This window comes from Drosophila biarmipes, unplaced genomic scaffold (assembly GCF_025231255.1).
Source record: "Drosophila biarmipes strain raj3 unplaced genomic scaffold, RU_DBia_V1.1 ptg000015l, whole genome shotgun sequence".
NCBI classification, from domain to species: Eukaryota; Metazoa; Arthropoda; class Insecta; order Diptera; family Drosophilidae; genus Drosophila; species Drosophila biarmipes.
The window spans coordinates 1,647,101-1,668,448 of record NW_026114533.1 but is presented as its reverse complement, the minus strand read 5'-3'; the positions used below and the strand labels follow the sequence as shown (position 1 = coordinate 1,668,448).

Sequence of the window (21,348 nt, the reverse complement as noted above, 5' to 3'; positions counted from 1 at the left end):
ATCTCAATTTGGTGGCAGATGTTAGACTCTGGATTTCTGACACGCGATTTCCTACGAAGGTTGAGAGTGTAACGGAGTGCTGCTGGAGCCAATGGAGTACGATTTGTGAGTCTGACCAGAAGTAAGACGGTATAAGTCTTTCTGCGAACAATCCTTTGACCTTGTTGAATAGTTGAGCGAGTAAGTGTGCGGCGCACAGTTCCAGTTTCGGAAGCGATTGTTTCTTGACAGGAGCTACTCTAGACTTTGATGTCCACAACCGAACGGTGGTGTTATTTGGTCCTTCAGTTCGCGCGTACACACAATATCCGTACGCCCTGATGGACGCATCGCAAAGGCCATGTAGTTGAATGTTGTTGGCACTTTGCAGGCAACACCGCGGTACTTGGAGAGTTGGCAACATGTTCAAGGAATTTAAGTAGTCGCTCCATGCATCATTTAGAGATTGTGGAACCGATTCGTCCCAATTAAGATTGAGTATCCACAGTTTCTGAAGAAGCATTTTCGCCACGATGATGATCGGTTACAAAAGGCCAAGGCGGTCAAAGAGTGACGATGCAATGGATAAGATGGATCTCTTTGTAGCTGGCGAGGTTTGTCGTTTTGGAGCAACGGTGAACAGAAACGCATCATCGAGTTGATTCCAAATGACGCCGAGTGCGCTCGTAACGTTTTCTTCACAGATGTTGAGTCTCTTTGTGAGCTTGCTATCAGTGAACTCAGGGTGGTTTGAATGCCACTAGGCCAACGGAAAGTTCCCCTCTTGAAGAACTTCGATGAATTCTTGTTTGATGAGTTGCAAGGTGTGTATGTCGTCTGCTCCACAAAGCAGATCGTCCAGGTAAAATGAAGATTTGATAACCGATGCGCCGGTCGGGAATTCCTCCTTGTACTTGTCAGCCAAGTAGTGTAAACTGCGCACTGCAAGATATGGCGCAGCGGCGGTTCGGTAAGTGACGGTATTTAGCTGGAACGTCTGCAGTTCTGCGTCTGGGGAATCTCTCCAAAAGATGTATTGATATTTTCGAAAGCTTGGATCAACGAGGACTTGCCTGTACATCTTTGTCACGTCAGCTGTCATGGCATATTAAAACAGTCTGAATTTGAGAAGCTGCAGATAAAGATCCGCTTGCACAGTGGGACCCACAAGCAGTAGGTCATTAAGCGACAGTTGCGAAGTTGTTGTGCACGAGGCATCGAAAACCACTCGCAATTTGGTTGACGTGCTCGAGGGCTTCAAGACGCAGTGGTGGGTTATATAATAATGCGACTCGTGAAGGGCTGGATTGATCACCAATGACATGTGACCTGATATGCTACAGCATGCGGCGTTCCATTGTGTAGAATCGTCGACGAGCCATTTCAACGGAGTTTCCAAAGCGAGAGGGATCATCCTTAAAGGGAAGGTTGACTAAAATGCGACCGTGGGAGTCCTGAACTGTAGTGTTTGTATAGAGCGCCTCACAGATTTGGTGCTAAGGATGTAGACAGCGACGGCTTATAGCTCCCAAAGCTTCTGCAAGTGGCTATCAATCGAGACTGTGCTTGACATAAAACATTGTGAAACTTGCTACTGCTGTTGTTGTGCCATCGGCCGGCGATTACCCACCCGAACAATGTTTTTTGGAGTATTAGCAAGTGAGGTACGAGCTTTATTTGGCCAACGGCAAGTGAATGGTAGAAGACTTCAGCGCCCAATAGAAGATCGATGCGACGAGATTCATGGAATCTTTCATCTGCCAAAGGTGTGTTGGTGGGCAGATTCCAAGATGAGATGTCAATCTCAGAATCTGGCTGATACAAGATGACACAGAATTCAAGAGAGAAGTGACAATCTGTGATACGTGATTGGGTGGTTGTTGTGGCCACGTGCTATATATTAGTTAACGAGTCTCCAACGCTGCGGATTCCCATGTTGAATTTTTATGCCGAATTTTGGGCGAATTCCTTGTTGATGAGATTAACCTGAGAACATGCATCAAGCAATGCTCTGCCAGGCCTGTTTGTTCCTGATGCGTCTTTAACCAGAACCACGGCCGTGGCTAGGATAACTTGTCTTGGTTGAGGGTGCAGATGAGAGAACGTTATCGGATCACTTGGCTGGAATGGACAGTATGTGCGGCTGTCAGGACGTGCTGGTATGGCCGGAATGTCCTTGTCATGATGCAACATTGTGTGATGAGCTTGATTGCATTGAGCGATTTGATGACCACTACCGAGACAATTGCGGCACAAATTAAGTTTTTTGACTCATTCAAACCGATCAAGTGTTGTCATCGATTTAAGTGTTAGGCATCCAAACAATTTGTGGCCAGCTGACGAGCATAGCACACGTTCCAGCACACTCGAACACTGCTTCCAGTTAGGCAGATTTTTGAAATCCAACGACTCGTTCCATTTATGGCCGTGTGCTGATCGCATTTGTCAATCACGATGTAGATCATCATGGACTGGGCAATATTTGATCCGGTACCAAGGGATTCCAGTGCTCCATACATAGCAGACGCCTTGTCCACCAATCCCTGTACCTATGTTGCGTTTGATTTCTCGACTGGTTGAAGTTTAAATAACGCAGCTATGGTTTTTAGAAAGATAAGTGTTGGATTATCAAATCTCTCATTAAGCTGCATAGCCTTTGGATAGTTTTCGTTGGTTATGGGAAACGCCTTGATTGCGTCTAATGCTGGTCCCTTTAGGTTATGCAGCAAATGGTTGAACTTTTCTAGATTAGACAAGGTTTCCTCACAAGCGATCATTTGGGTGAACGAGTTGATGAAATTTTTGTATTCTACAAATTTTCTGTCAAACGTTGGCAAGGTAAGACGGGGCAGCTTCGACGACGACAGAGCTATCGAACTAAGAGGGACGTCAAGATTGGCAACAGCGGCGACGAAAGGCGAGCAGAAAAACTGAAGTTTACGCAGCGACGAGAGCGATATGAAGTTTGGCAACAGCGGCGACGAACCGTAAAGGAACGGCAACTGCGAAAGCGACAAATTGCAAGGGCTAACTGTAAACCAGTAGCGCCGATGAGTTGTTTGCTCTTGTGGAGAGCTTTGCGATGCGATGAGAGTGAGGCTGACTGCGTTTACAGCTTTAGTGACGACGGAATTGGGAGATGAAAAAATGAACGTCTCTTGCCGGCGGTAAATTTCTTGACGATAATTTATGAATTGCTACTGCTTTTGTTACCGAACGCTCGCTAAGCCGAGCAGATCGGAGAGTTATAAGAGGGCTTACAGCTGTACATGTGTAGACATTAGGTTTATACAGTATTATATTCAAAATCTGATCCAACATCCCGGCCCCATTGAAAGGGTCCACTTTCAAGATATAGGGAGAACAGCGAGCTTGTGAACAGGGGCAACAGATTTCCGTTCGCTGAACGACTCGGACTTTGTTGTCGCGCCCATGTACATGATCCTTCCCATTCTCCATTGCTGAGGGGGCACATTATCTTCGTGAATAAGCACCATGGTATCGAAAGAGACGTTTGGCGATGGGGAGGTCCATTTAGTTCTTGATCGAAGTGCGTTGAAATAGTCTGTGGACCAGCGATGCTAAAAGGACTGCTTTAATGCCGTGACTGCTGCCGTCGTTGCAATGTACTGGCCTTGGACTCGTTAACAAAACGTTCTGGCATGGAACGCAGTGAGCTTCCGTCAAAAAGTGACCTGCTGTCAGGGCTGAGAGATCGTTCGGATCTGATGACATTGGCGTTATTGGGCGTGAGTTGAGGATGGCTTCTATCTCAACCACGACTGTTGTGAGCTCTTCGTACGTAAACTTGGTGCTTAGAAAGGATCTGATGAGTAGTCCATTTGCGCTCTTCACTGCCGCTTCCCAGAGCCCACCAAAATGCGGAACGCTGGGTGAGATAAAACGAAAGCTGATGAAGTCAGCGGCACAACATTTTTGAATTGCGGTTTGAGTCTTCTCATTGAATAGGAAATTTTTTAGGTCGTGCAGCTGATTGGAGGCGCCAACGAAATTGGTCGCGTTGTCACAGTAAATATCTGTAGGGATACCGCGACGTACAGAGAATGTTTTCAGAGCCGCCAGAAATGCTTCTGTGCTCAAATCTGTGACTACCTCAATATTCACGGCCTTGACGACGAGACATATGAACACGGCGAGATAGCTCTTTGATGGAGGCTTTCCGCGTATTCGAATATATGTATGTATAGGTCCGCAGAAATCGACACCCTATTTGCTGAAGGCCTTACTGATGGCCAATCTTGCCTTGGGTAATTGACCCATTACTTGCTGCAGGCTCAAACAATACGGCGTGCTTAATTCCTTGCATTAATGATCCAGAAATTCAGATAAAGTAGCGCCACCAGCGCCTTTGGTCCGACATGGAAGATTCTAATGTGAAGGTGGCGGACGAATTCAACTACCATTGATGAGTTGCTGGGAAGTAGTAGTGGGTACTTCTCACTCTCAGGCAGATCGGAATAGTCGTCCTCCGACCTTTATGAGTTCGAATCCAGTAGAGGCATCTACAAAAGGAGAAAGAAACTTTAGAGAACCTTTAAGTACTTGATTTGTCTTGAGGTAAGGGAGTTCTTCTGGAAACGAGTGGGTCTGAAGATTCCAAGTTATGCAGTTTGCTGCGTGTTCTAGTTCTTCCGGACTGAGGGTTTGACCCTTGAACTTCGATGATTTCCGAACGACGTGTATAAATCGAAAAATCCATGCGACAATGCGTGGACAAACTGTCTATGAGCTGTGCCTTTCGAGTGACGCCAGCAAATAGTTGTTTGTAATTGTAGTTGAAAATATGTGTTTCCGTTTCTTGCAGTTAACGATGTCCAAGTCGATGGCAGCATTTTTTGCAGCAGACCACTTTCAAATGCCTTCATACAAAAACGGAGCTCAGAGTGGCTTGAATGCCACTAGGTCAACGGAAAGTTCCCCGCTTGAAGAACTTCGATGAATTCTTGTTTGATGAGTTGCAAGGTGTGTATGTCGTCTGCTCCACAAAGCAGATCGTCCAGGTAAAATGAAGATTTGATAACCGAAATTCTCCTTGTACTTGTTCCAAGTAGTGTAAACTGCGCACTGCTTGATATGGCGCAGCGGTTCGGTAAGTGACGGTATTTAGCTGGAAGGTCTGCAGTTCTGCGTCTGGGGAATCTCTCCAAAAGATGTATTGATATTTTCGAAAGCTTGGATCAACGAGGACTTGCCTGTACATCTTTGTCACGTCAGCTGTCATGGCATATTGAAACAGTCTGAATTTGATAAGCGTGACGTGCTCGAGGGCTTCAAGACGCAGTGGTGGGTTATATATATTGTTATTATAAAAATGCGACTCGTGAAGGGCTGGATTGATCACCAATGACATGTGACCTGATATGCTACAGCATGCGGCGTTCCATTGCGTAAAATCGTCGACGAGCCACTTCAACGGAGTTTCCAAGGCGAGAGGGATCATCCTTAAAGGGAAGGTTGACTATAATGCGACCGTGGGAGTCCTGAACTGTAGTGTTTGTATAGAGCGCCTCACAGATTTGGTGATGAGGATGTAGACAGCGACTGCTTCTAACTCCCAAAGCTTCTGCAAGTGGCTGTCAATCGAGACTGTGCTTGACATAAAACATTGTGAAACTTGCTTCTGCTGTTGTTGTTGACATCGGCCGGCGAATACCCACCCGAACAATGTTTTTTGGAGTATTGGCAAGTGAGGTACGAGCTTTATTTGGCCAACGGCAAGCGAATGGTAGAAGACTTCAGCGCCTAGTAGAATATTGATGCGACGAGATTCATGGAATCTTTCATCTGCCAAAGGTGTGTTGGTGGGCAGATTCCAAGAAGAGATGTCAATCTCAGAATCTGGCTGATACGAGATGTGGCCGATGACACAGAATTCAAGAGAGAAGTGACAATCTGTGATACGTGATTGGGTGGTTGTTGTGGCCACGTGCTTTATATTAGTTAACGAGTCTCCAACGCTGCGGATTCCCATGTTGAATTTTTCATGCCGTATTTTGGGCGAATTCCTTGTTGATGAGATTAACCTGAAAACATGCATCAAGCAATGCTCTGCCAGGCCTGTTTGTTCCTGATGCGTCTTTAACCAGAACCACGGCCGTGGCTAGGATATCTTGTCTTGAGGGTGCAGACGAGAGAACGTTATCGGATCACTTTGCTGGAATGGACAGTATGTGCGGCTGTCAGGACGTGCTGGTATGGCCGGAATGTCCTTGTCATGATGCAACATTGTGTGATGAGCTTGATTGCATTGAGCGATTTGATGACCACTACCGAGACAATTGCGGCACAAATTAAGTTTTTTGACTCATTCAAACCGATCAAGTGTTGTCATCGATTTAAGTGTTAGGCATCCAAACAATTTGTGGCCAGCTGACGAGCATAGCACACGTTCCAGCACACTCGAACACTGCTTCCAGTTAGGCAGATTTTTGAAATCCAACGACTCGTTCCATTTATTGCCGTGTGCTGATCGCATTTGTCAATCACGATGTAGATCAACATGGACTGGGCAATATTTGATCCGGTACCAAGGGAATCCAGTGCTCCATACATAGCAGACGCCTTGGCCACCAATCCCTGTACCTGTGTTGCTTTTGATTTCTCGACTGGTTGAAGTTTAAATAACGCAGCTGTGGTTTTTAGAAAGATAAGTGTGTAAGACGGGGCAGCTTCGACGACGACAGCGCAATCGAACTGGATTGGGCCAGCGAAAGCGGTGAATGTGTTTGTCTAGTGTTAATGAATTCCTCGCCTAGCTGATCCTTGATGGCGACTTTTTTCTCGATATAGCTGTCATCCAGTTCTCCGCGACCGCTGTCGTTGGGATCCAACGTCTCAATCTCAGATTGGACTGCCATTGCTTGCGTAAAGTATCCGGCATCGCAGTTCGGCGCTGGAAAGTCCGGTGTCTATGCCAGCGCTTGTTGTTACGAGGGTTTTAATGCGAATTATATTCCTTTGAATGTTCGTCCGTTTACGATTGTATTGCTCAATAGTTGAAATCGTAGAGATTATGTAACACAATGCAAAACGGCAATAAAATTACGAGGTGCGGCGAGCAGCAATCCTGGTGCAAAATGAGTGCGAATGCGACGAATGAAGAAGCCAACTCAAGTTTCATTAGCTACGAGAGCGAGAGCGATCTGAAGTCTGGCAACAGCGGCAAAACTGAAGGTTGGGCAGCGATAAGAGGAATGTCAAGATTGGCAACAGCGGCGACGAAAGGCGGGAAGAAAAACTGAAGTTTACGCAGCGACGAGAGCGATATGAAGTTTGGAAACAGCGGCGACGAACCGTAAAGGAACGGCAACTGCGAAAGCGACAAATTGCAAGGGCTAACTGTAAACCAGTAGCGCCGATGAGTTGTTTGCTCTGGTGGAGAGCTTTGCGATGCGATGAGAGTGAGGCTGACTGCGTTTACAGCTTTAGTGACGACGGACTTGGGAGATGAGAAAATGAACGTCTCTTGCCGGCGGTAAATTTCTTGACGATAATTTATGAATTGCTACTGCTTTTATTACCGAACGCTCGCTAAGCCGAGCAGATCGGAGAGTTATAAGAGGGCTTACAGCTGTAAATGTGTAGACATAAAGTTTATACAGTATTCTATTCAAAATCTGATCCAACATCCCGGTCCCATTGAAAGGGTCCACTTTCAAGATATAGTGAGTACAGCGAGCTTGTGAACAGGGCGGCAACAGGTTTAATTTGGCGGTGCGCAGCTGAATGACTCGGACATTGTTGTCGCGCCCATGTACATGATCCTTCCCATTCTCCATTGCTGAGGGGGCACTTTATCTTCGTGAATAAGCACTATGGTATCGAAAGAGACGTTTGGCGATGGGGAGGTCCATTTAGTTCTTGATCGAAGTGCGTTGAAATAGTTTGTGGACCAGCGATGCTAAAAGGACTGCTTTAATGCCGTGACTGCTGCCGTCGTTGCTACTGGTACTGTACTGGTCTTGGAGTCGTTGACAATACGTTCTAGCATGGAACGCAGTGAGCTTCCGTCAAAAAGTGACCTGCTGTCAGGGCTGAGAGATCGTTCGAATCTGATGACATTGGCGTTATTGGTCGTGAGTTGAGGATGTCTTCTATCTCAACCACGACTGTTGAGAGCTCTTCGTACGTAAACTTGGTGTTAAGAAAGGATCTGATGAGTAGTCCCTTTGCGCTCTTCACTGCCGCTTCCCAGAGCCCACCAAAATGCGGAGCCCTGGGTGAGATGAAACGAAAGCTGATGAAGTCAGCGGCACAACATTTTTGAATTGCGGTTTGAGTCTTCTCATTGAATAGGAAATTCTTTAGGTCGTGCAGCTGATTGGAGGCGCCAACGAAATTGGTCGCGTTGTCACAGTAAATATCTGTGGGGAGACCGCGACGTCCAGAGAATGTTTTCAGAGCCGCCAGAAATGCTTCTGTGCTCAAATCTGTGACCACCTTAATATGCACGGCCTTGACGACGAGACATATGAACACGGCGAGATAGCTCTTTGATGGAGGCTTTCCGCGTATTCGAATATATGTATGTATAGGTCCGCAGAAATCGACACCGTATTTGCTAAAGGCCTTACTGATGGCCAATCTTGCCTTGGGTAATTGACCCATTACTTGCTGCAGGCTCAAACAATACGGCGCGCTTAATTCCTTGCATTAATGATCCAGAAATTCAGATAAAGTAGCGCCACCAGCGCCTTTGGTCCGGCATGGAAGTTTCTAATGTGAAGGTGGCGGACGAATTCAACTACCATTGATGAGTTGCTGGGAAGTAGTAGTGGGTACTTCTCACTCTCAGGCAGATCGAAATAGTCGTCCTCCGACCTTTATGAGTTCGAATCCAGTAGAGGCATCTACAAAAGGAGAAAGAAACTTTAGAGAACCTTTAAGTACTTGATTTTTCCTGAGGTAAGGGAGTTCTTCTGGAAATGAGTGGGTCTGAAGATTCCAAGTTATGCAGTTTGCTGCGTGTTCTAGTTCTTCCGGACTGAGGGTTTGACCCTTGAACTTCGATGATTTCCGAACGACGTGTATAAATCGAAAAATCCATGCGACAATGCGTGGACAAACTGTGTATGAGCTGTGCCTTTCGAGTGACGCCAGCAGATAGTTGTTTGTAATTGTAGTTGAAAATATGTGTTTCCGTTTCTCGCAGTTAACGATGTCCAAGTCGATGGCAGCATTTTTTGCAACAGGCCACTTTCAAATGCCTTCATACAAAAACGGAGGACCGGTGAACCATATTGATGCGTCCAGTTCGGTGACAGTGCAACCACGAGAGACAATATCGACTGGGTTGCTTTGGGTGGGCACGAATCTCAATTTGGTGGCAGATGTTAGACTCTGGATTTCTGACACGCGATTTCCTACGAAGGTTGAGAGTGTAACGGAGTGTTGCTGGAGCCAATGGAGTACGATTTGTGGGTCTGACCAGAGGTAAGACGGTATAAGTCTTTCTCCGAACAATTTTTTGACCTTGTTGAATAGTTGAGCGAGTAAGTGTGCGGCGCACAGTTCCAGTTTCGGAAGCGATTGTTTCTTGACAGGAGCTACTCTAGACTTTGATGTCCACAACCGAACGGTGGTGTTATTTGGTCCTTCAGTTCGCGCGTACACACAATATCCGTACGCCCTGATGGACGCATCGCAAAGGCCATGTAGTTGAATGTTGTTGGCACTTTGCAGGCAACAAGGAATTTAAGTAGTCGGTCCATGCATCATTTAGAGATTGTGGAACCGATTCGTCCCAATTAAGATTGAGTATCCACAGTTCCTGAAGAAGCATTTTCGCCACGATGATGATCGGTTACAAAAGGCCAAGGCGGTCAAAGAGTGACGATGCAATGGATAAGATGGATCTCTTTGTAGCTGGCGAGGTTTGTCGCTTTGGAGCAACGGTGAACAGAAACGCATCATCGAGTTGATTCCAAATGACGCCGAGCGCGCTCGTAACGTTTTCCTCACAGATGTTGAGTCACTTTGTGAGATTGCTATCAATGAGCTCAGGGTGGTTTGAATGCCTTAGGTCAACGGAAGGTTCCCCTCTTGAAGAACTTCGATGAATTCTTGTTTGATGAGTTGCAAGGTGTGATGTCGTCTGCTCCGCAAAGCAGATCGTCCAGGTAAAATGAAGATTTGATAACCGATGCGCCGGTCGGGAATTCCTCCTTGTACTTGTCAGCCAAGTAGTGTAAACTGCGCACTGCTAGATATGGCGCAGCGGCGGTTCGGTAAGTGACGGTATTTAGCTGGAACGTCTGCAGTTAGCGTCTGGGGAATCTCTCCAAAAGATGTATTGATATTTTCGAAAGCTTGCATCAACGAGGACTTGCCTGTACATCTTTGTCACGTCAGCTGTCATGGCATATTGAAACAGTCTGAATTTGAGAAGCTGCAGATAAAGATCCGCTTGCACAGTGGGACCCACAAACAGTAGGTCATTAAGCGACAGTTGCGAAGTTGTTGTGCACGAGGCGTCGAAAACCACTTGCAATTTGGTTGACGTGCTCGAGGGCTTCAAGACGCAGTGGTGGATTGATCACCAATGACATGTGACCTGATATGCTTGCGTGTTCCATTGCGTAGAATCGTCGACGAGCCACTTCAACGGAGTTTCCATGGCGAGAGGGATCATCCTTAAAGGGAAGGTTGACTATAATGCGACCATGGGAGTCCTGAACTGTAGTGTTTGTATAGAGCGCCTCACAGATTTGGTGATGAGGATGTAAACTCTCAGGTGAGACAGCGACGGCTTCTAGCTCCCAAAGCTTCTGCAAGTGGTTATCAATTGAGACTGTGCTTGACATAAAACATTGTGAAACTTGCTGCTGCTGTTGTTGTTGACATCGGCCGGCGATTACCCAGCCGAACAATGTTTTTTGGAGTATTAGCAAGGGAGGTACGAGCTTTATTTGGCCAACGGCAAGCGAATGGTAGAAGACTTCAGCGCCTAATAGAAGATCGATGCGACGAGATTCATGGAATCTTTCATCTCCCAAAGGTGTGTTGGTGGGCAGATTCCAAGATGAGCGAATGGTAGAAGACTTCAGCGCCTAGTAGAATATCGATGCGACGAGATTCATGGAATCTTTCATCTGCCAAAGGTGTGTTGGTGGGCAGATTCCAAGAAGAGATGTCAATCTCAGAATCTGGCTGATACGAAATGTGGCCGATGACACAGAATTCAAGAGAGAAGAGACAATCTGTGATACGTGATTGGATGGTTGTTGTGGCCACGTGCTTTATATTAGTTAACGAGTCTCCAACGCTGCGGATTCCCATGTTGAATTTTTCATGCCGAATTTTGGGCGAATTCCTTGTTGATGAGATTAACCTGAGAACATGCATCAAGCAATGCTCTGCCAGGCCTGTTTGTTCCTGATGCGTCTTTAACCAGAACCACGGCCGTGGCTAGGATAACTTGTCTTGAGGGTGCAGATGAGAGAACGTTATCGGATCACTTGGCTGGAATGGACAGTATGTGCGGCTGTCAGGACGTGCTGGTATGGCCGGAAAGTCCTTGTCATGATGCAACATTGTGTGATGAGCTTGATTGCAGCTACGGCAACGACTCCTTGATGAGCATTGAGCGATTTGATGACCACTGCCGAGACAATTGCGGCACAAATTAAGTTTTTTGACTGCTTTAAACCGATCAAGTGTTGTCATCAATTTAAATGTTAAGCATCCAAACAATTTGTGGCCAGCTGACGAGCATAGCACACGTTACAGCACACTCGAACACTGCTTCCAGTTAGGCAGATTTTCAAAATCCAACGACTCGTTCCATTTATTGCCGTGTGCTGATCACATTTGTCAATCACGATGTGGATCAACATGGACTGGGCAATATTTGATCCGGTACCAAGGGAATCCAGTGCTCCATACATAGCAGACGCCTTGGCCACAAATCCCTGTACCTGTGTTGCTTTTGATTTCTCGACTGGTTGAAGTTTAAATAACGCAGCTATGGTTTTTAGAAAGACAAGTGTTAGATTATCAAATCTCTCACTAAGCCGCAGCAAAGCCTTTGGATAGTTTTCTTTGGTTATTGGAAACGTCTTGATTGCGTCTAATGCTGGGCCCTTTAGGTTATGCAGGTTATGCAAGTTTCCTCACAAGCGATAATTTGGGTGAACGAGTTGATGAAATTTTTGTATTCCTGATCCTTGATGGCGTGTTTTGTCTCGACATAGCTGTCATTCAGTTCTCCGCGACCGATGTCGTTGGAATCCAACGTCTCAATCTCAGATTGGACTGCCATTGCTTGCGTAAAGTATCCGGCATCGCAGTTCGGCGCTGGAAAGTCCAGTGTCTTCGCCAGCGCTTGTTGTTACGAGGGCTTTAATGCGAATTATATTCCTTTGAATGTCGGTCCGTTAACGATTGCATTGCTCAATAGTTGAAATCGTAGAGATTATGTAACACAATGCAAAACGGCAATAAAATTACGAGGTGCGGCGAGCAGCAATCCTGGTGCAAAATGAGTGCGAATGCGACGAATGAAGAAGCCAACTCAAGTTTCATTAGCTACGAGAGCGAGAGCGATCTGAAGTCTGGCAACAGCGGCAAAACTGAAGGTTGGGCAGCGATAAGAGGAATGTCAAGATTGGCAACAGCGGCGACGAAAGGCGGGAAGAAAAACTGAAGTTTACGCAGCGACGAGAGCGATATGAAGTTTGGAAACAGCGGCGACGAACCGTAAAGGAACGGCAACTGCGAAAGCGACAAATTGCAAGGGCTAACTGTAAACCAGTAGCGCCGATGAGTTGTTTGCTCTGGTGGAGAGCTTTGCGATGCGATGAGAGTGAGGCTGACTGCGTTTACAGCTTTAGTGACGACGGACTTGGGAGATGAGAAAATGAACGTCTCTTGCCGGCGGTAAATTTCTTGACGATAATTTATGAATTGCTACTGCTTTTATTACCGAACGCTCGCTAAGCCGAGCAGATCGGAGAGTTATAAGAGGGCTTACAGCTGTACATGTGTAGACATTAGGTTTATACAGTATTCTATTCAAAATCTGATCCAACATCCCGGTCCCATTGAAAGGGTCCACTTTCAAGATATAGTGAGTACAGCGAGCTTGTGAACAGGGCGGCAACAGGTTTAATTTGGCGGTGCGCAGCTGAATGACTCGGACTTTGTTGTCGCGCCCATGTACATGATCCTTCCCATTCTCCATTGCTGAGGGGGCACATTATCTTCGTGAATAAGCACCATGGTATCGAAAGAGACGTTTGGCGATGGGGAGGTCCATTTAGTTCTTGATCGAAGTGCGTTGAAATAGTCTGTGGACCAGCGATGCTAAAAGGACTGCTTTAATGCCGTGACTGCTGCCGTCGTTGCAATGTACTGGCCTTGGAGTCGTTAACAAAACGTTCTGGCATGGAACGCAGTGAGCTTCCGTCAAAAAGTGACCTGCTGTCAGGGCTGAGAGATCGTTCGAATCTGATGACATTGGCGTTATTGGGCGTGAGTTGAGGATGTCTTCTATCTCAACCACGACTGTTGAGAGCTCTTCGTACGTAAACTTGGTGTTAAGAAAGGATCTGATGAGTAGTCCCTTTGCGCTCTTCACTGCCGCTTCCCAGAGCCCACCAAAATGCGGAGCCCTGGGTGAGATGAAACGAAAGCTGATGAAGTCAGCGGCACAACATTTTTGAATTGCGGTTTGAGTCTTCTCATTGAATAGGAAATTCTTTAGGTCGTGCAGCTGATTGGAGGCGCCAACGAAATTGGTCGCGTTGTCACAGTAAATATCTGTGGGGAGACCGCGACGTCCAGAGAATGTTTTCAGAGCCGCCAGAAATGCTTCTGTGCTCAAATCTGTGACCACCTTAATATGCACGGCCTTGACGACGAGACATATGAACACGGCGAGATAGCTCTTTGATGGAGGCTTTCCGCGTATTCGAATATATGTATGTATAGGTCCGCAGAAATCGACACCGTATTTGCTAAAGGCCTTACTGATGGCCAATCTTGCCTTGGGTAATTGACCCATTACTTGCTGCAGGCTCAAACAATACGGCGCGCTTAATTCCTTGCATTAATGATCCAGAAATTCAGATAAAGTAGCGCCACCAGCGCCTTTGGTCCGGCATGGAAGTTTCTAATGTGAAGGGGGCGGACGAATTCAACTACCATTGATGAGTTGCTGGGAAGTAGTAGTGGGTACTTCTCACTCTCAGGCAGATCGAAATAGTCGTCCTCCGACCTTTATGAGTTCGAATCCAGTAGAGGCATCTACAAAAGGAGAAAGAAACTTTAGAGAACCTTTAAGTACTTGATTTTTCCTGAGGTAAGGGAGTTCTTCTGGAAATGAGTGGGTCTGAAGATTCCAAGTTATGCAGTTTGCTGCGTGTTCTAGTTCTTCCGGACTGAGGGTTTGACCCTTGAACTTCGATGATTTCCGAACGACGTGTATAAATCGAAAAATCCATGCGACAATGCGTGGACAAACTGTGTATGAGCTGTGCCTTTCGAGTGACGCCAGCAGATAGTTGTTTGTAATTGTAGTTGAAAATATGTGTTTCCGTTTCTCGCAGTTAACGATGTCCAAGTCGATGGCAGCATTTTTTGCAACAGGCCACTTTCAAATGCCTTCATACAAAAACGGAGGACCGGTGAACCATATTGATGCGTCCAGTTCGGTGACAGTGCAACCACGAGAGACAATATCGACTGGGTTGCTTTGGGTGGGCACGAATCTCAATTTGGTGGCAGATGTTAGACTCTGGATTTCTGACACGCGATTTCCTACGAAGGTTGAGAGTGTAACGGAGTGTTGCTGGAGCCAATGGAGTACGATTTGTGGGTCTGACCAGAGGTAAGACGGTATAAGTCTTTCTCCGAACAATTTTTTGACCTTGTTGAATAGTTGAGCGAGTAAGTGTGCGGCGCACAGTTCCAGTTTCGGAAGCGATTGTTTCTTGACAGGAGCTACTCTAGACTTTGATGTCCACAACCGAACGGTGGTGTTATTTGGTCCTTCAGTTCGCGCGTACACACAATATCCGTACGCCCTGATGGACGCATCGCAAAGGCCATGTAGTTGAATGTTGTTGGCACTTTGCAGGCAACAAGGAATTTAAGTAGTCGGTCCATGCATCATTTAGAGATTGTGGAACCGATTCGTCCCAATTAAGATTGAGTATCCACAGTTCCTGAAGAAGCATTTTCGCCACGATGATGATCGGTTACAAAAGGCCAAGGCGGTCAAAGAGTGACGATGCAATGGATAAGATGGATCTCTTTGTAGCTGGCGAGGTTTGTCGTTTTGGAGCAACGGTGAACAGAAACGCATCATCGAGTTGATTCCAAATGACGCCGAGCGCGCTCGTAACGTTTTCCTCACAGATGTTGAGTCACTTTGTGAGATTGCTATTAATGAGCTCAGGGTGGTTTGAATGCCTTAGGTCAACGGAAGGTTCCCCTCTTGAAGAACTTCGATGAATTCTTGTTTGATGAGTTGCAAGGTGTGATGTCTTCTGCAAAGCAGATCGTCCAGGTAAAATGAAGATTTGATAACCGATGCGCCGGTCGGGAATTCTTCTTGTACTTGTCAGCCAAGTAGTGTAAACTGCGCACTGCTAGATATGGCGCAGCGGCGGTTCGGTAAGTGACGGTATTTAGCTGGAACATCTGCAGTTAGCGTCTGGGGAATCTCTCCAAAAGATGTATTGATATTTTCGAAAGCTTGGATCAACGAGGACTTGCCTGTACATCTTTGTCACGTCAGCTGTCATGGCATATTGAAACAGTCTGAATTTGAGAAGCTGCAGATAAAGATCCGCTTGCACAGTGGGACCCACAAACAGTAGGTCATTAAGCGACAGTTGCGAAGTTGTTGTGCACGAGGCGTCGAAAACCACTTGCAATTTGGTTGACGTGCTCGAGGGCTTCAAGACGCAGTGGTGGATTGATCACCAATGACATGTGACCTGATATGCTTGCGTGTTCCATTGCGTAGAATCGTCGACGAGCCACTTCAACGGAGTTTCCATGGCGAGAGGGATCATCCTTAAAGGGAAGGTTGACTATAATGCGACCATGGGAGTCCTGAACTGTAGTGTTTGTATAGAGCGCCTCACAGATTTGGTGATGAGGATGTAAACTCTCAGGTGAGACAGCGACGGCTTCTAGCTCCCAAAGCTTCTGCAAGTGGTTATCAATTGAGACTGTGCTTGACATAAAACATTGTGAAACTTGCTGCTGCTGTTGTTGTTGACATCGGCCGGCGATTACCCAGCCGAACAATGTTTTTTGGAGTATTAGCAAGGGAGGTACGAGCTTTATTTGGCCAACGGCAAGCGAATGGTAGAAGACTTCAGCGCCTAATAGAAGATCGATGCGACGAGATTCATGGAATCTTTCATCTCCCAAAGGTGTGTTGGTGGGCAGATTCCAAGATGAGCGAATGGTAGAAGACTTCAGCGCCTAGTAGAATATCGATGCGACGAGATTCATGGAATCTTTCATCTGCCAAAGGTGTGTTGGTGGGCAGATTCCAAGAAGAGATGTCAATCTCAGAATCTGGCTGATACGAAATGTGGCCGATGACACAGAATTCAAGAGAGAAGAGACAATCTGTGATACGTGATTGGATGGTTGTTGTGGCCACGTGCTTTATATTAGTTAACGAGTCTCCAACGCTGCGGATTCCCATGTTGAATTTTTCATGCCGAATTTTGGGCGAATTCCTTGTTGATGAGATTAACCTGAGAACATGCATCAAGCAATGCTCTGCCAGGCCTGTTTGTTCCTGATGCGTCTTTAACCAGAACCACGGCCGTGGCTAGGATAACTTGTCTTGAGGGTGCAGATGAGAGAACGTTATCGGATCACTTGGCTGGAATGGACAGTATGTGCGGCTGTCAGGACGTGCTGGTATGGCCGGAAAGTCCTTGTCATGATGCAACATTGTGTGATGAGCTTGATTGCAGCTACGGCAACGACTCCTTGATGAGCATTGAGCGATTTGATGACCACTGCCGAGACAATTGCGGCACAAATTAAGTTTTTTGACTGCTTTAAACCGATCAAGTGTTGTCATCAATTTAAATGTTAAGCATCCAAACAATTTGTGGCCAGCTGACGAGCATAGCACACGTTACAGCACACTCGAACACTGCTTCCAGTTAGGCAGATTTTCAAAATCCAACGACTCGTTCCATTTATTGCCGTGTGCTGATCACATTTGTCAATCACGATGTGGATCAACATGGACTGGGCAATATTTGATCCGGTACCAAGGGAATCCAGTGCTCCATACATAGCAGACGCCTTGGCCACCAATCCCTGTACCTGTGTTGCGTTTGATTAGTTTAAATAACGCAGCTATGGTTTTTAGAAAGATAAGTGTTAGATTATCAAATCTCTCATTAAGCCGCAGCAAAGCCTTTGGATAGTTTTCGTTGGTTATTGGAAACGCCTTGATTGCGTCTAATGCTGGGCCCTTTAGGTTATGCAGCAAATGGTTGAACTTTTCTAAATTAGACATGGTTTCCTCACAAGCGATAATTTGGGTGAACGAGTTGATGAAATTTTTGTATTCCTGATCCTTGATGGCGTCTTTTGTCTCGACATAGCTGTCATTCAGTTCTCCGCGACCGCTGTCGTTGGGATCCAACGTCTCAATCTCAGATTGGACTGCCATTGCTTGCGTAAAGTATCCGGCATCGCAGTTCGGCGCTGGAAAGTCCAGTGTCTTCGCCAGGCTTTTTGTTCCGAGGGTTTTAATGCGAATTATATTCCTTTGAATGTCGGTCCGTTAACGATTGCATTGCTCAATAGTTGAAATCGTAGAGATTATGTAACACAATGCTAAACGGCAATAAAATTACGAAGTGCGGCGAGCAGCGATCCTGGTGCAAAATGAGTGCGAAGGCGACGAATGTAGAAGTTGCTACGAGAGCGAGAGCGATCTGAAGTCTGGCAACAGCGGCAAAACTGAAGGTTGGGCAGCGATAAGAGGAATGTCAAGATTGGCAACAGCGGCGACGAAAGGCGGGCAGAAAAACTGAAGTTTACGCAGCGACGAGAGCAATATGAAGTTTGGCAACAGCGGCGACGAACCGTAAAAGAACGGCAACTGCGAAAGCGACAAATTGCAAGGGCTAACTGTAAACCAGTAGCGCCGATGAGTTGTTTGCTCTGGTGGAGAGCTTTGCGATGCGATGAGAGTGAGGCTGACTGCGTTTACAGCTTTAGTGACGATAATTTATGAATTGCTACTGCTTTTATTACCGAACGCTCGCTAAGCCGAGCAGATCGGAGAGTTATAAGAGGGCTTACAGCTGTACATGTGTAGACATTAGGTTTATACAGTATTCTATTCATAATCTGATTTTGTTGTCGCGCCCATGTACTAGGGATTTGATCCTTCCCATTCTCCATTGCTGAGGGGGCACATTATCTTCGTGAATAAGCATCATGGTACCGAAAGAGACGTTTGGCGATTGGGAGGTCCATTTAGTTCTTGATCGAAGTGCGTTGAAATAGTTTGTGGACCAGCGATGCTAAAAGGACTGCTTTAATGCCGTGACTGCTGCCGTCGTTGCAATGTACTGGCCTTGGAGTCGTTAACAAAACGTTCTGGCATGGAACGCAGTGAGCTTCCGTCAAAAAGTGACCTGCTGTCAGGGCTGAGAGATCGTTCGGATCTGATGACATTGGCGTTATTGGGCGTGAGTTGAGGATGGCTTCTATCTCAACCACGACTGTTGTGAGCTCTTCGTACGTAAACTTGGTGCTTAGAAAGGATCTGATGAGTAGTCCATTTGCGCTCTTCACTGCCGCTTCCCAGAGCCCACCAAAATGCGGAACGCTGGGTGAGATGAAACGAAAGCTGATAAAGTCAGCGGCACAACATTTTTGAATTGCGGTTTGAGTCTTCTCATTGAATAGGAAATTCTTTAGGTCGTGCAGCTGATTGGAGGCGCCAACGAAATTGGTCGCGTTGTCACAGTAAATATCTGTGGGGAGACCGCGACGTCCAGAGAATGTTTTCAGAGCCGCCAGAAATGCTTCTGTGCCCAAATCTGTGACCACCTCAATATGCACGGCCTTGACGACAAGACATATGAACACTGAGAGATAGCTATTTGATGATATATTCGAATATATGTATGTATAGGTCCGCAGAAATCGACACCGCATTTGCTGAAGGCCTTACTGATGGCCAATCTTGCCTTGGGTATTTGACCCATTACTTGCTGCGCAGTGGGTAGAGGCTCAAACAATACGGCGCGCTAAATTTCTTGCATTAATGATCCTGAAATTCAGATGAAGTAGCGCCACCAGCGCCTTTGGTCCGGCATGGAAGTTTCTAATATGAAGGTGGCAGACGTATTGAACTACCATTGATGAGTTGCTGGGAAGTAATAATGAAGGTGGCAGACGTATTGAACTACCATTGATGAGTTGCTGGGAAGTAGTAGTGGGTACTTCTCACTCTCAGGCAGATCGGAATAGTCGTCCTCCGACCTTTATGAGTTCGAATCCAGTAGAGGCATCTACAAAAGGAGAAAGAAACTTTAGGGAACCTTTAAGTACTTGATTTTTCCTGAGGTAAGGGAGTTCTTCTGAAAACGAGTGGGTCTGAAGATTCCAAGTTATGCAGTTTGCTGCGTGTTCTAGTTCTTCCGGATTGATGGTTTGACCCTTGAACTTCGATGATTTCCGAACGACGTGTATAAATCGAAAAATCCATGCGACAATGCGTGGACAAACTGTGTATGAGCTGTGCCTTTCGAGTGATGCCAGCAGATAGTTGTTTGTAATTGTAGTTGGAAATGGCCACTTTCAAATGCCTTCATACAAAAACGGAGGACCGGTGAACCATCCAGTTCGGTGACAGTGCAACCACGAGAGACAATATCGACTGGGTTGCTTTGGGTGGGCACGAATCTCAATTTGGCGGCAGATGTTAGACTCTGGATTTCTGACACGCGATTTCCTACGAAGGTTGAGAGTGTAACGGAGTGCTGCTGGAGCCAATGGAGTACGATTTGTGAGTCTGACCAGAGGTAAGACGGTATAAGTCTTTCTCCGAACAATCCTTTGACCTTGTTGAATAGTTGAGCGAGTAAGTGTGCGGCGCACAGTTCCAGTTTCGGAAGCGATTGTTTCTTGACTGGAGCTACTCTAGACTTTGATGTCCACAACCGAACGGTGGTGTTATTTGGTCCTTCAATACGCGCGTACACACAATATCCGTACGCCCTGATGGACGCATCGCAAAGGCCATGTAGTTGAATGTTGTTGGCACTTTGCAGGCAACACCGCGGTACTTGGAGAGTTGGCAACATGTTCAAGGAATTTAAGTAGTCGGTCCATGCATCATTTAGAGATTGTGGAACCGATTCGTCCCAATTAAGATTGAGTATCCACAGTTCCTGAAGAAGCATTTTCGCCACGATGATGATCGGTTACAAAAGGCCAAGGCGGTCAAAGAGTGACGATGCAATGGATAAGATGGATCTCTTTGTAGCTGGCGAGGTTTGTCGTTTTGGAGCAACGGTGAACAGAAACGCATCATCGAGTTGATTCCAAATGACGCCGAGCGCGCTCGTAACGTTTTCCTCACAGATGTTGAGTCACTTTGTGAGATTGCTATCAATGAGCTCAGGGTGGTTTGAATGCCTTAGGTCAACGGAAGGTTCCCCTCTTGAAGAACTTCGATGAATTCTTGTTTGATGAGTTGCAAGGTGTGATGTCTTCTGCAAAGCAGATCGTCCAGGTAAAATGAAGATTTGATAACCGATGCGCCGGTCGGGAATTCTTCTTGTACTTGTCAGCCAAGTAGTGTAAACTGCGCACTGCTAGATATGGCGCAGCGGCGGTTCGGTAAGTGACGGTATTTAGCTGGAACGTCTGCAGTCCTGCGTCTGGGGAATCTCTCCAAAATATGTATTGATATTTTTGAAAGCTTGGATCAACGAGGACTTGCCTGTACATTTTTGTCACGTCAGTTGTCATGGCATTTTGAAACAGTCTGAATTTGAGAAGCTGCAGATAAAGATCCGCTTGCACAGTGGGACCCACAAGCAGTAGGTCATTAAGCGACAGTTGCGAAGTTGTTGTGCACGAGGCGTCGAAAACCACTCGCAATTTGGTTGACGTGCTCGAGGGCTTCAAGACGCAGTGGTGGGTTATATAATAATGCGACTCGTGAAGGGCTGGATTGATCACCAATGACATGTGACCTGATATGCTACAGCATGCGGCGTTCCATTGCGTAGAATCGTCGACGAGCCACTTCAACGGAGTTTCCAAGGCGAGAGGGATCATCCTTAAAGGGAAGGTTGACTATAATGCGACCGTGGGAGTCCTGAACTGTAGTGTTTG

At 46.4% G+C, this 21,348-nt stretch overlaps 2 protein-coding genes across 2 annotated transcripts; both read right to left on the bottom strand.

Moving 5' to 3' along the window:
- Positions 1–739: 739 nt before the first annotated feature.
- On the bottom strand, positions 740–1,303 carry LOC127011845 (uncharacterized). The gene is made up of 2 exons (XM_050890089.1): positions 1,095–1,303; positions 740–1,001 (listed from the first exon to the last, which is right to left on the bottom strand). The coding sequence occupies exons 1-2, from the start codon at positions 1,301–1,303 to the stop codon at positions 740–742; spliced, it is 471 nt and encodes a 156-aa protein (XP_050746046.1).
- A 17,168-nt stretch (positions 1,304–18,471) lies between these two features.
- LOC122817915 (uncharacterized) lies at positions 18,472–19,208 on the bottom strand. The gene is made up of 2 exons (XM_044091364.1): positions 19,175–19,208; positions 18,472–19,088 (listed from the first exon to the last, which is right to left on the bottom strand). Exons 1-2 carry the CDS (start codon positions 19,206–19,208, stop codon positions 18,472–18,474), a joined length of 651 nt encoding a protein of 216 aa, XP_043947299.1.
- Positions 19,209–21,348: the final 2,140 nt, after the last annotated feature.